The 14,263-nt window shown below is 44.1% G+C and overlaps 1 protein-coding gene across 1 annotated transcript in view; it reads right to left on the minus strand.

The window, feature by feature from the left end:
* AGBL4 (AGBL carboxypeptidase 4) overlaps positions 1 to 14,263 on the minus strand; it is a 1,392,624-nt gene that overhangs the window by 282,859 nt on the left and 1,095,502 nt on the right. The window contains exon 7 of the mRNA XM_005284894.5: positions 12,368 to 12,457. Within this exon, the coding sequence (XP_005284951.2) occupies positions 12,368 to 12,457 (90 nt within the window). The remainder of the gene's footprint in view (positions 1 to 12,367; positions 12,458 to 14,263) is intronic.

Raw genomic sequence — 14,263 nt, forward strand, 5'->3', positions numbered from 1 at the left:
AGCATAACTGCTCCCCGTTCCCCTCTTTCCCGGAGAACCACAACACATAGACAAAGGGAAGTTTTTTCCCAATTTTAAAAAGTTCTAGCCCTCCCGTTGGCTCTTTTGGTCAGGTGCCCACTCCTTTCCTTTTACCTGTGGGCTTGTTAACCCTTTACAGGTAAAGCAAGTAGAGAACAACCACCAAGAGGGATTCCGTAGCCAACTGGCTGGCTAGGTGTCCACAAAAGGGAGCTATCCCCCCTCTTATTTATCACAGAGGCAATCAGGGCTCATCCTCACACTGCAAACTTGGCTCCTTAAAGAGCCATGCTCACTTGGACTGTGCTCCAGTATCTATGCTTTGCTGCCTGGAATACATATCCGGAAGGGATTTCATGGCTTTTTGATCAGCATTAGCCACCATGCCGGGATTTGTTGGTAGTTCAGGGGAGCATGGCAGGTAAGGCTGACCCAGCTGTCACTCTCCTGCTCTGGTATGCCATTCCACCCCTGAGACTCACAGAGACATGACTGCATTAAGAGCGCACCGCACTTCTGCAGGCTCCTAGCTGAAGAGGCCAGGTGGCTGTGGAGATGCTCCTCACCACCAGCCCCAAATGAGTTTTAGGGCCTTCCCTCTCTATGATGCACAAGCCAATGAAACATGGCTTCTCTACATTCTAAACCTGTATGCAGTACACCGTACCTAATACATATAAACCAGGTGACAAATCTGTCCTGGGCCACTGGAGGAATTTCACCCAAGTGACCAAGCCCTAGTCACACATGACTGCTGGCTCCTTTGAGCAGCTGGTACGGTGATCCAGTGAGAGCAGGCAGGCAAGTGGAGGACAATTCAGAGAGAAAAGAACTGAAAACAAAATGAAAAAAAAAATCAATTCATCTGAACTGAGCCAGGGCAGGCAAAGAACAAAGGGTCAAGAGACAAAGCTGGAAACTATAGACCAGCGAGATTAATATCAGTTGCGGGTGAAAATCTGGGAAACTATTGAAGGTGAATAGAAACAGCTTTTTTAAAAGATAAAGTTTAAAAACTGCCTGAGATTCAAAATAATTAACCTAGTTCATGTCATGCTTCCACAGCACCTGGAAGATCCTGGCAAATCTCACTAGTTCAGTAGGATTATTGCACTTAGGCCTGGACTGAAATATCAGGTGCGTGGGAAGTGGTGCATTCTTCTCACTACAAACCGTGCTATGCTGCAATGCAAATGAGACCTAAAGCCGATACCCTGATTGCTTGCACTAATGAAGATTCTACCCTGTTTTTTACAGATGTGCTAACATCAGTGTGCTGGTCAAATTCTGATTTGGAAAAATAAGCTCTAGCTACCTAAACATCTCTCTGCAGGTCAACTGGATACTGTATTTGCTCCATTCCTTACCTGAAAGAGTTGGGTACCCGTGAGCTGTTATAAAGATGGTGCACTCCACCTGAGAGACGGCTGTATTCAGTGCTGTGAAACAATCTTTTGGGAAAAGGCATGATGTTGGTCAATATGGGTCAGCAAAAAAGATTTGAGGGGTAAAGTGAAAACCTTTTTATAGGTACCTGAACTGGTAAAGGGCCTGGGCAATGTTGCCTGATGCATATTATAGTGAAACTTTCCCCCATCCCATGGCTCGGGGACTCAAGGACTTTTTCACCCATCTGATTATTGTAAAAGTTAAAACAGAGATAGTCAAACAATCCACTGTAAGCATTAGCGTGAAACTGTTCAAATAATTAACCAATTAAAGCAAACCTGGTAATAAAAGTACAATGTCATTATGTAGAGGGAGACATTTAAACCTTGTTCCAGACCATCTCAAGCTCAGTAAACTAGTTCAATGTCTTGTCAGATCAGTATAGTGGCTAGATTAAAGCTTCTGGTGTTTTGCTGCCAGAACTTGTATAATGGGACTTTGGAAGAAGCAACTTTTCCATTAACAACATCTCAGAGTAGCCTTCTCTGTTGCTCCAATGATGTGTAACTCTCTCTCTCTCTCTCACACACACACACACACACACACACACACACACACACACACACACACAGTTATTATTCGCAGAACAACCTCTCTTTTGTGGGATACTTCACAGTGCAATCCCAGCCAAGAGATTTATGGGGAACACACAACAGTGTTTTTCATTCTGCTTTGAGACGTAAAGGCGAGTGTCTCTCCCTTTCTATTAACGCTTAGGAGCTATGCACTTTAACAAACAAAACAAACAGCCAGTTTTCTTAGCGAGAAGGAGGAATGCCACCTAGCATCTTTGAAAGTGTTCTGCAGCTCATTTTGAGGTTGTAGGGTGACCAGATGTCCTGGTTTTATAGGGACAGTCCTGATTTTTGGGTCTTTTTCTTATATAGGCTCCTATTACCCCCCCACCTCCTGTCCCGATTTTTCACACTTGCTGTCTGGTTACTCTATGAGGTTGTGCTGTTGAACTCTGTTGTCTTTGTCTGTTTCGCACCATCAGTAGGTTTCCTGAACCTCTAGAAAAAGGGAACATGAATTGCATTTAGTATCCATCATGAACCCTTTCTGCTTTTAAGTGCTAAGTTATGACATAAGTGTCAGCCACTCCCCGCCACCCCAGGTGTCTGAAGATGAATAGCATGATTAACACTTATGCATGTTCAATTGTGTCCCCTTTTTTCTAGTCTAAAAGTAACTTCTAGAGTATAAGATCTTGCTTCCCATTTCTTCCAGCTAGCAGAGATGACAGAGCTGAGGCAGCAGAGGGTTTCTATGGCTGGTCAGTACCTAGGTTTATAAAGCCATCTGCCACTGACCATCTGAAATGCTTCTTTAAGTGAACCCCCTACCCTGGCATCATTGGACCACAGCTAAAGACACAGTATCTGCACTTCTATGAGCATTTCTTTAGGACAAAATTAGGTCAGGCAGCTGCATCAGACTCCCTCAAGCTGAATTTACTCCTTTACCCTGATACCATCATTTTGAGATTACAGCTTGCAGGCTGCAGGTAGGAAAATAAATTAATTTAGTTCTTTCTCCCCACGGGTCCTTTCTAATCCACTGCAAAACTACAATGTTCTCCAAAATGTAATCTAAATCCACAACGAGTCTATCCTCTTAGCCAGGGTCCCCTCACCTCTTGCCAGGTTGGGTCACACCAATTTGCTAGGTTTGCTTATAAGTGGGAAAAATTGGTCTGTTTTAGAATTCAGTATGACTCCCAACATCTGACCTGCGGCTGTACATAGATGAAAGAATGAAGAATAAACAAAGAAAACTGGGGAGAGGATGGGGGTTGCTTAGACTGATCCTGAATTTTGGATTCCTCGCTTTTTTAAAAAAAAAATGCATTCTTTGGAAGGAAACGAAGAGCCTTTCCTTGGACCGCAGTTAACTGGTCAGTGACAAATATAAAGTCAGACATATTGGCCTCTCCTTAATCAATCACCCAACATGGAATTTCGGGTAGAATGAATGGACTTGGAAAATCAGATGAATAGGTCAGGCAGAATTCACGGACTCCAACACCACATGGTGGCCAAAATGACCATTTTTAACATATTTGTGTACTGCAGCCATTTTAAAGAGACAGATCATACCCGATCGCCCTTTAGGGGAAGAAGTCACCCTCTTTGTGCTGGCAAATACATAAGGTATAATCACACTCCCTTCACTCCTGAGTCCTACGACTACTCCTTCTGACCCCGCTATGCAAGCAACCCCTAAAGGGGCGGGGAGGTCATGGGACCAAGAAGTCAATGTTTGCATGTACAGCGACATCACTTTTCCCTTCGATCACTGGTAGCTTGCTCAACAGCAAAGAACTACTCCTCCTCCTTCCCTGGAGACAAAGGGCTTCGTAAGAACATTTGTGAGGCCTGCATGAGGACCCACTGAATTCAGATCCAGCTCTGAACATTATAACTCAGCCTCAGAGCAAGGAAGAAATGGAAACTCCTGCAACTATTGTCGGCAGCAGAGGAACAGTATTCCGTGGGAACATTGAGAATGCCTTGGCATGAGCGGGGAGGAGTGCAAATGGCATGTGTGTGGTTGTGCATACTACGCCGGTAAGACTACTTTTGGGGCAGAAAAGATGGCCAAGTGATAAAGATTTGGCTTGCTATTACAATGAGTACTACTTACATAAAATACCTAGAACTGGGTTAGAATTGATTCAGATCCAGGCATTCATCCAAACATAAATTACACAGAATATGAAGGACAGCAAACAGGGTCTTGAAAAGTTCTGAAGGTATTGGTGCTACTATAATGGGCCCTTTCTAGGCTCAGAGTTTTGTTCAATACTCATTCTGTCGCAGTTAAAATACGGAGTGATTTAAAATCCTGGAGAGAAATCTGTACAATTCTCTGTTTAATTCATTGGGAGATTTTGCTTCTCAGCTGGGAAGGATCAAGGGGGACATCCTCACAAAGAACATAAGAATGGGCACACTGGGTCAGACCAAAGTCCATCTAGCCCAGTATCCTGTCTTCTGACAGCGGCCAATGCCAGGTGCATCAGAGGGAATGAACAGAACAGGTAATCAACAAGTGATCCATCCCCTGTCACCCATTCCCAGCTTCTGGCAAACAGAGCCTAGGGACACCATCCCTGCCCATCCTGTCTAATAGCCATTGATGAACCTATTCACCATGAATTTATCTAGTTCTTTTTTGAACCCTGTTATAGTCTTGGCCTTCACAACATCCTCTGGCAAGGAATTCCACAGGTTGACTGTGCGTTGTGTGAAAAAATACTTCCTAGAAAGTTCCTTTCTGCAAGCAAAGGCCTCCTTAGTCATATTTGCTCTTGCATTTCAAAAACATACCTTCCCCTCTTGTTGGTAATGTCACTTTCTGCCTTAGAGTTCAGAGTTTTCTGTTAATTGGGGGAAGAAGCAGCTGTTTAATGAGAATGCAGCCCTTCCTGCCCTTTTAAGTGTGCTAAAGGTAGGCAAGAATTGTAGGCAGGAATTTTAAACAGGAACAGCAAGACTGAGAAGTCCCCAGATTTTCATCTCGTCACATGTGGCCCTATTTTTCCCTAAAGATAAGTTACTTAGGAGAATACTTCTGCTGGTTGCAGTGCAAAGGCATCGTGCTCTCTTGTTGCCATGGGGATCAGTTCCCCTCACGTAAGTTCTAAGGTAACGTCTCTGTGAAATGAACTGGAAAACGGCCACCATCTTGGAATCTTTCGGGGAATATAATACCCAGAATCATTTGGATGGAAAGAGAGAGCACCTTCATCCCTTAGAGGGAAAGTTCAACTCTCAGTCAGCTGAGTGAGCTGCTGTACAACAGACCCCGAGAAAGCGCCTGGCAGGAGGACATCTGTCTTACAGAAGTTAGTCCCTGACCCTCCAACCCTCTATAAATTCCGCATCAACTTTTTATTAGAAACTTTCAGATTTTTTTTCTCAACCGTGATGGCTCAAAATAAAGACATACAAATGTTAACAAAACCAATGCCTTTCATAGCCTAGATTCTCATTTCATGCCACTTGACCTAACTTGGTATAGTGAGGGTACATTCGCTTAAATAAAGATCTAAAAGCCACTTTGGCTCCAATTCTTGTGGCTAACAGCATCTGTTTTTCTTCAGCTCGCTGCCTCTGAGCGGCTGTGCACCTTTCAGACTGTACACGTCAATGTCAGCTCAAGGTCAAACTGTAGTTAGCTCCAGACGAGAGCTGGGCCTCCCTCCCTTCTTGCGCTGCATCTTCTGGGAGTGCTGGATCCCAGCCTGGCAGAGTAGATTCAAGCCAGAAGCTCAGGGCGCAGCTTTTCAATTTTTTTTTTTGGATTCAGACTTTGTGGTGGGTGCCATACTGGCAAATGCCTAACAAAGGAAGCAAACAAGGGAAGCTGCTTAGGGAGTGATTCAGTGCAATGCCTCTGCAAGCTGTAATTTACAAGGCTTGAAACCTCATTTATGTACCATTAAAAACTGAAGAGTCAGAAGCCCTTTAGCATTAGATGAGGCACTGAACCCGACCAGATAACTGCTAACAAAACACACTACGGCTAGGAGGAAGCTATGCACATATGTACATTGCTAAAATATGCGAAGACGACACACAAGAACTGGTGCAAAAAATAAGGCATAAAGCATCGACTTTACCATGCTGACCATCACAGGACCAGCGCCACGCTCCATCTGCATGAACACCCGTGCGATGCCCGCTTTCTCCCAAAGAAAAGAAATATCAAGACTCCAAACACAATAAAAACACAATTCTTGGCGTATGAAACAAAACTCACTCAGCACACAACCAGACATCCGGTGATATCACAGCCACTGTAAAGGTTGCCTGGTGTCAGTTCTGGGGTTGGCTTTTGGATGGATAGTATGTCCTCTTTGGGTATTATTTCACCATAAGAATTCATATCAGTGAGAGCTGATGAGTTATTTGCCCTGGGGAGCAAATGTGGGAAATATTGTACCTTTTCTTAAATAAAAATATTGACTCTTTTCTTACCCCCTACCCAAAAAGAATTAACTTAAAGAACAGATTCCAAAATCACTTGTCAGAGAAATGATCAATTCTTGTGCCATTTCACAAGGAAGAGGAAGCAAATCCAGTTGTGTGTGACAACAGCATGAGGGATGAATTCAGCCTATAAGGGGAGCACTAACTCCATCGATCTCCCTGCTGCTAGAACCTCACAGAGCAGAATTGGCTCCAGCTGAGTCGAAAAGGGCCTGTGAAACCCAGCACACATCGAATAACAGACTGAAAACCGTGTAAAAATACACACAAATAATAATACAGGAAAATAATACAGAATCCTACATTCCAACCTACTCTTCACCCACCCACTCACACAACAGCAACAATTCTGATAAGCCTAGCAACCAAAGATTTAGGGCATTGTTTTCCCTTGAGTGATAAAGCAGATATACACACTTAGATGTACTGTATAGGTTATTAAGCATTAAAGACCATTCTTACAAAAAAACCCACATATCCCAAAGTACTGTTTTAGTTTTTATAAAAGAAAGAAAGAGAGAGAGGAACAAAAGATTGTTAATAAATCTGAAAAGGTCATTCAGGATTCTTCTTTTTATTTTTAGGAAGTAAGCTCAGGGTTAGTATCTTGGCAGCTGCAGCAACTGTGAAATATTAAAGCATTTGTTGTCGTTCATTGGACGAGTGGCTGGATGAACTACTTGCTGGATTCTTGGGAGGGCTGGCTGGGTTGCTAGTATTTGCCAAGGAACCAGAGGGATGACATCCAAGCCCAGGATATTTTATGACATCTGCAGGAGTAAGGGCCCTTGCTTACCAAAAAAACAGCTTTTAATGGGAGCGGGTGTAACAGCATCAGCACAAAGCAACTTTCAGTTGAAAAAGAATTTGTATTGTTTCATACAGGCTCAGCGAGCAGCGGCAACCTTTTCTGGCTCCCTTTGTGGAGCTGCGGGAAACAGACCTCAAAGATCCTGGCTCAGGTCTCATCTCTGGGTAACGTATCGGATGCATACACAGGGCCACGTTCAGAGGTGATGGCTAAGGGTGGTGTAAGTTACTTGTCAGTGAGAGAGTATCCATGCCACATGTAACACGGTGTGGATTAAACTCTCCTGTTAGTTGCCTTTCATGCTACAGCCCTCTCTGCCTGCCCCATGGCATATAAATCATACCAATTCTGGACTTCCTTAGACTCGCAAGGGGAAATTCAGAAAGGATGGGTAAGGTGGTGTACATCAGTAAGTGGGTGGGAGTCTCACAGAAGCAGCCTAGCTTCCTTTGATGTAAACCTCCCACCATAACGAATAAGAAAACAGAAGTTATTCGGGCCAGAGAGAGATCCTGGTCTGTACACTTTGTAACATAGCACAGTGAGGCACTTGCACACGACAGTGGCAAGCAGTGAAAAAGAACCAACAGAAATAGGCAGGAGAAATCTATTGAGAGGTCAGTAGGAGACGTAAATTAGATTAATTTAGAGTCCCCTAGATTCACTTCTAACTATCCCTTGTGCCACCAGAATGGTACATAGGGCTCCTAGCGTGTTAGATCTGCCCTTGGTTTGACTACGAGCGGATGGACTCAATTTGCAAGATGCAAATATTCCCATTTAATTCCAGTTGCCTACAAAATACTACATCCCCTGTTCCCAGACTACTCAGTATTGCTACTGGTCAGTGCTTGCCTCCTGCCCATTTTGCCCATAGCTGCTTGACAGCCAGTATGGTACGCATTTGAAAGAAAGGACTTTGTGTCTCAAGAAAAAAATTCAGATGCAGCAGAATACAATGCATCGGCCATACAATGATATATTAGGATCTGACATGAAGTAACATGATTTACTGTGATACTACAGGATGCAAAGTGCCAGACTATGAAATGAAATTATTGGCTTAGCGATATATTCCAGTAAATTCAAGCTGCATCAACCTGATCTCCATTTCTAGGAGGCAAAGGTTTGCACACCCGGCAAGGAAATGTCCCATTTTCCTTCTAGACACGGAGAAGTGTGCTTCCTTGGGATTCTTTTACCAAAGTGACAGATTAACCCTTTCTGTTACAGTGGGCCAAGACTAATAATGGTGCCCCCTTGACCTTCACTTCACCTTAGGGTGGGAGGGATAGCTCAGTGGTTAGAGCATTGGCCTCCTAAACCCAGGGTTGAGAGTTCAATCCTTGAGGGGGCCATTTAGGGAGCTGGGGTAAAAATCTGTCTGGGGATTAGTCCTGCTTTGAGCAGGGGTTGGACTAGATGACCTCCTGAGGTCCCTTCCAACCCTGAGAATCTATGATCTAAGTAAAAAAAAAAAAATCCTTTACCCTGGAGTCTCCTGACCCAAGTTACCAAATCATTATTTCCATAGTGCCAGTAGAGTGGCCATTTTGAAGGCAAGAAAGACAACAAAAAGCATCTCCCTGCCCCAAAGAGCTTCTAATCTAAACAGGCCACACGGATGGCAAACTAAAGGGGCAGGCATATTTAGGGCATGCTTTCTTAGTTCCATTTATGTGTTTCTCCTTTTCCATTTCCTAACTCCTGCTCTGGATGGTGGGCAGGACGAGGGTTTTCAAAACCCTTCTGGGAGGAGCATAGCTGAAGGAGAAAGCATTGTGGGGGAGGGAGGCAGGGAATGTGTGCATGAGGGTAGCAGGTAAAGATGCACTCTTGACAGCAGAAACAACAAGGAGTCTGGTGGCACCTTAAAGACTAACAGATTTAAGGTGCCACCAGACTCCTTGTTGTTTTTGTAGATACAGACTAACACGGCTACCCCCTGATTCTTGACAGCAAGAGACACAGAAGTTATGTCTACTCCAGGGGATTTAGGTAAAGCCTTGCTAGGCTTCAGACCCTGAGCTCCAGGCCAAGCGTTGACAAAACAGCTATTTTAGAGCACTAGGCTGAGCCCCACAAGCCGGGCTGGGAGGCTTATGGCTGTGAGCTGTGTAGACTTAGCCCTAGTGAGTTGGATAGCTTCTGGCAGTCCTGCCACGGTGTCAGTTAAACATGCCCTGAGCTCCCCCAAGCTGCCTGAGTCTTTCTTACACTGAGACTCTCACTGGTGCTCAGACCAGATTTAAATGTGACCTGGTGAAAAAAAACCCACAAGGCGTCAGAGCCGTGTCAAGGATCCCCACACAATGGTGCTAGCACAGGAGAGACTGTTTAGCCAGAGTTCTGTACTGCAGACAAGGGCAGTTAGTCACGAGGCTTGTGAAATGCATACAGGCCCTGGTCGTTGGCAGGTGGGGTCAAACCTGGGACCTTTGAAGCTTAGCGTATGAGCCTCTACTGCATAAGCTAAAAGCCACCTGGCTCTTAGTCGAGGCTGTCGCAGACTCATCAATCTCTGACTGGGCTAGGTGCCACTAGAGGGGACAGAGCACCACACCAAGCAGGCCTGGGTTACACCTGGACACAGTAAAGGGATGTGAAGAGAGATGAATGGCGAGGGAGGCAGGGATTAGGAAGGTGAGGGCATGGAGACTGAATTGAGGGTTTCTGAGTAAAACAGACAACCAAGACTGAGAGAAACAAAAACAAAGAGTTTAAGGGAAATTGGCTATGCAACCTCCCTCTCTCAGCGGTGGTTGTTTCCTTCATTTGCTGTTGTTTCAGGCCTTGGCAGCTACAGCCCAGCCCCTCCCTACATCAGATGATGTCTGCACCCAGATTCACATTCCATCTAATCTGTGGGATTAGCCTGCTATATCTGCATGGTACAGGTTGTATATGTAATCGCTTCAAACTATCCAGGAGAAATCTGTAAACCAGGCAAAACGGCCATGTACTGAATGCACTGGGTTTGGATTCAGATCTTAAACTGAAATATCGAACTCTGCCAAAATGTCTAACAAGATTTCTAAAATAACTTCTCTCTCACTCCAGGAACTTAACTATCAAGGGATACTATTTCTTCCACAAAAATTTCCAAAGCTAAAGCTAATATTTCATTTTACTTTTGGCAATGTCAGAAACAATGTCGAATGGAACTTGAAATGCACTCCATTTCTGGGGGGGAGAGGGGGGAGCTGTGATTTCCCATCACTCCTTATGACACTAATTATACACACAAGGCAACTTCATCTGCACGGAGCAGAATGGCTCAATGCACGGTGGCGTTCACTCAGCTCAGATCCTTGCATTGCTGAGCGAGTCAAGCGTGCATTGTAACTGCAGTCACAGCAAGTTTCTGATGGGCTTCTCCAAGACTGGCTTGCTTTCTTCTCCCCCCCGCCCCTCAACTCCCACTCTTCTTCCCAAAGCATAAAGTCTTTCTGGAAGACCATCAGAGAAGACTTCCATCTAGTTCCTTCATCAGCCTACATTTGCCACCTCTTCTGCACATTTTGCTCCTTTCCTGTTTAATAATATTTCATCACCATAATAAAATAATATTTATAAAGCACCCCCCTAGCAGCGTGGTTCAGCCCTGACCTAGCAGGGGCAACACAAACAGTTACACATAGCATCAAACTAAGTCATACAGCATCCAATTATAAATACACACTAATTAATAAATACCAAGTGCCCTATAATCTCCTATATTGGCTACTCCAGCATAGGAGACGGAGACGCTCTCTGAACCTCCATTCAGTGAGTCTTAGGCACTGTTCTGGCAGGTGAAGGGTATTGCCTTGCAGAAGGGGTCCAGTCCCCATATTAGCAGATCTCATGGGATCCATGAAAGTGTAGGATCAGCATGAAGACAAGGGTCCTTCCTGGCAGCACAGCTCCAGCAGGAGCATGCTGTTGTGAATATCACGGCTAGTCAGTTCCCTAGGAGTGCACCTGATAGAGGAGGGATTTGAAATGCAGAGCAGGAAAAAAAGAAGTGTGAGTCCTGATTTATCCACATTGGTTCCACTGGGTTCTGGGAGGGAAGGTGCTGCAGAGAACTATTGTCTCCAGCCTGGGAGCCCCTGGAGAGAGGGTTCCTCAGAGGTATAGAAAGGGAAGGAAACGTGTAATGGAGATAGTTCTCTTCCCCACAACATACACCAGGATTCTGTCCCCATCCATCTGTGGAGCAGATGAGACCACAGAAGCCTAACTAGCTAAACTAAATAATAATAATAATTAATAATAACAACAACTAAACAGATCAGTATCATTAAGCAGGGGGAAGGGGTCCAGCACTGAGGCCAACAGGGATTAAAAGAGAAGACGCTCCTGAGGCGGAAATGTTAGATTGATGTGGGTGTCTACGAAGCAACTCTACATCCTAGTGGACTACAGCAAAAGTTCCAGCATCTGCTAACCTATGGAACAATAGCTCCCTTGAGAGGTGCAGGAGACACACCACAGTGAGGGCCACAGGGAGAAGGTCTTGAACCTATATCGGTCCCTCCTTATTAAGGCCTTTACAAATCAACAGGGCCAGTCACAAATCCATCTGCTGCATTGTAAGCAGCCAGCATAATGAGCGGCAACTGATGTGACTTACTTGATATACCGGCCAGTTCCTCAGCTGATACAGTAAATCAGCGTAGCGCCATTGATTTACACTAGCCAAGAATCCAGCCCACGGATTGCCTTCGATATTGGGGCCCCATTGCAATCCCTGGGCATCGTTACTAAAATATTTTAAGCCTATACAACGAAATTACATGAAAACACACTGGGATTATTTTTACCCAGAATCCTCAGATTCCAACCCTTTGCAAACATGAGCTGGGCAATTTTCATTCTGTTTTTATCGGTGCTGCTTTGTGCACGTCAGCCACCGAAAGCTCTGCTCCTCAGAACAACGCCTTCAGACAAGTAGACTGTTTCTTATAATTAAACAGCGCTACCAGGACCACAGTGCGCTGGCCCGAGATGCTGAAAGGAGCAGAGGCCAAGGAAAAAGAGCCCGGGAGAGAGACACCTCCATCTCTGGGTTTTTATTCCAAATAGTGACTTTGCAGACACTCACCTTGGCATACAAAGGAAGAGGGAGTTTCTCCAGGGTGGACACGGGCAGTGATGAACACCACTTTCTGCTCAGCTCCAGACCGCAGGTTTACTGCAAAAAAAAAAAAAGACAAAGATCCTTAAGTTGGGTCCCCTATGCAGGACGCAAAGGACCATTAATATTAAAGCGTATCCTTTTATTAAAATTGTTCATACATTATACATGGGTATAATCCATAATTAAAGGAAGCAGCATTGCTATCTATTCATATCATGGCCTATGAAAGACGGTGCAACAGCAAGGATTGCAAGTCTAATGACACAAAGCCCAGGCTGCAACAACCAAGTTAGTTTCCTTTTTAAAAACAAGATTTACTACAGTGAGTTTAACTGCATTGTAATCGCTCGCTCACTTGTGATAAATGTCCTCCTGGGGCGACAAGAAAAGCGGTGGGGTTCCATTTCCATTCACATTGTAAAGCCAATTGCATCCTGCATTACACTTGATACAAGATTTAGCATAGTGCCAAATAAAGGTAAGGTGCTGGCAAATGCCTTTTATTAGCATGCTTTCTTTTTCACTATTTTGGCCTGGTTCTGCCTCTGTCAAAACATAGGCCAGAGATATTCAAAGTCAGCAAGGTATGCAAAACAAACGAGGATTAAATGCACTGAGGAACACTGGAGAGAATAATCATTTTATAGAAACCACTTCACCCTGCACTGAAATGCAGTCACCTCTGGGGTGGAACATGACAGCTATTTAACAGCACACGGCACAACAGTTTGTAGGGATGAAAATTTTACTGTATCCATTTGAAATTACAGAAAGGTGGGAGGGAGCTTTAGTAGTTGGAATGTAACCAGGAATTTAGCCAGGACTCTAAGGTTAACATCTAACAATTCAACCCTATGTTGGGATAAAAAAATAAAATACTTCAAACTATATTGTCCTGTCTGTCTATTAAAACTGTAAACTCTATGGGGCAGAGGGCATGGTTTCTTCAGTTTGCCACAGGGAAAGTGCTTACAAACAGGCAATAAAAAATACACTCTTGCAAAAAGGACCATGGGAATTGTAATGACCATATGAGGTCAGGACCTCAGGTATACATCTCATCTGGATCTAAAACACTCAAGAGGGGTAACACTAAAACCAGCAAGACAAAATTGTGACAGACATCTCTATTTTCAGTTTAATCCCTTTCAAATAGACAAAAAGTTTTAAAATATAAAACAAATCAATCTAAAATTCACAATGAACTTTTAATTACTCACACACACAGGATTACAGGATGTACATACACACACAGGGAGAGAAATATGGCTCTTTTAATAGCAAGCAAATTGTGAACGCTGATTTTTTTTTTCCTCGTTTAGACATTCTAATCCCAGCCAGTGGCAAATCTAAACCCACGATGACAAAAAAAAAAAATCATAATCAATACGTTTTCAGTTCTTCTCTGGAGGCAATTGGACCAGAGACCATAGCAGGATTCTTTTATATTTCTTTAGTCCCTCTAAATGTCCTACAGCTGTTCAGCCTGCAACCCAGCGATTTATTCAGTCTTTGATACGCTAAATTCACTCCTCTCTGGTGTGTGTTTGAGCCCCAGAGGCAGAGAAATATAAGAAAGAATGTCTCTGACAAACGTAGCAGCTGGTGGGGTCAACCCTGTCTGCTGAAGAAAAGTGGGGGGCAGGAGAAAAGAACGCAGAAGGGGTCCAGCTAGAACCTGATGACCACCCCGTATCATTAGCATTAACACTGAGTAATGCAGGAGGAAGGAGATAAATCAGCCCCCAACAACGTCAAGTGAAAAGAGAAGCCTGGGATGTCTCCTGTAACTAGAGCTGCATTTTCTTCTATTAAAAAAAAAAATGTCTAGCATTAAAGGGGCAGCTGGTCAACACGGTA

Source organism: Chrysemys picta, chromosome 8 (assembly GCF_011386835.1).
Source record: "Chrysemys picta bellii isolate R12L10 chromosome 8, ASM1138683v2, whole genome shotgun sequence".
Lineage (NCBI taxonomy): Eukaryota > Metazoa > Chordata > Testudines > Emydidae > Chrysemys > Chrysemys picta.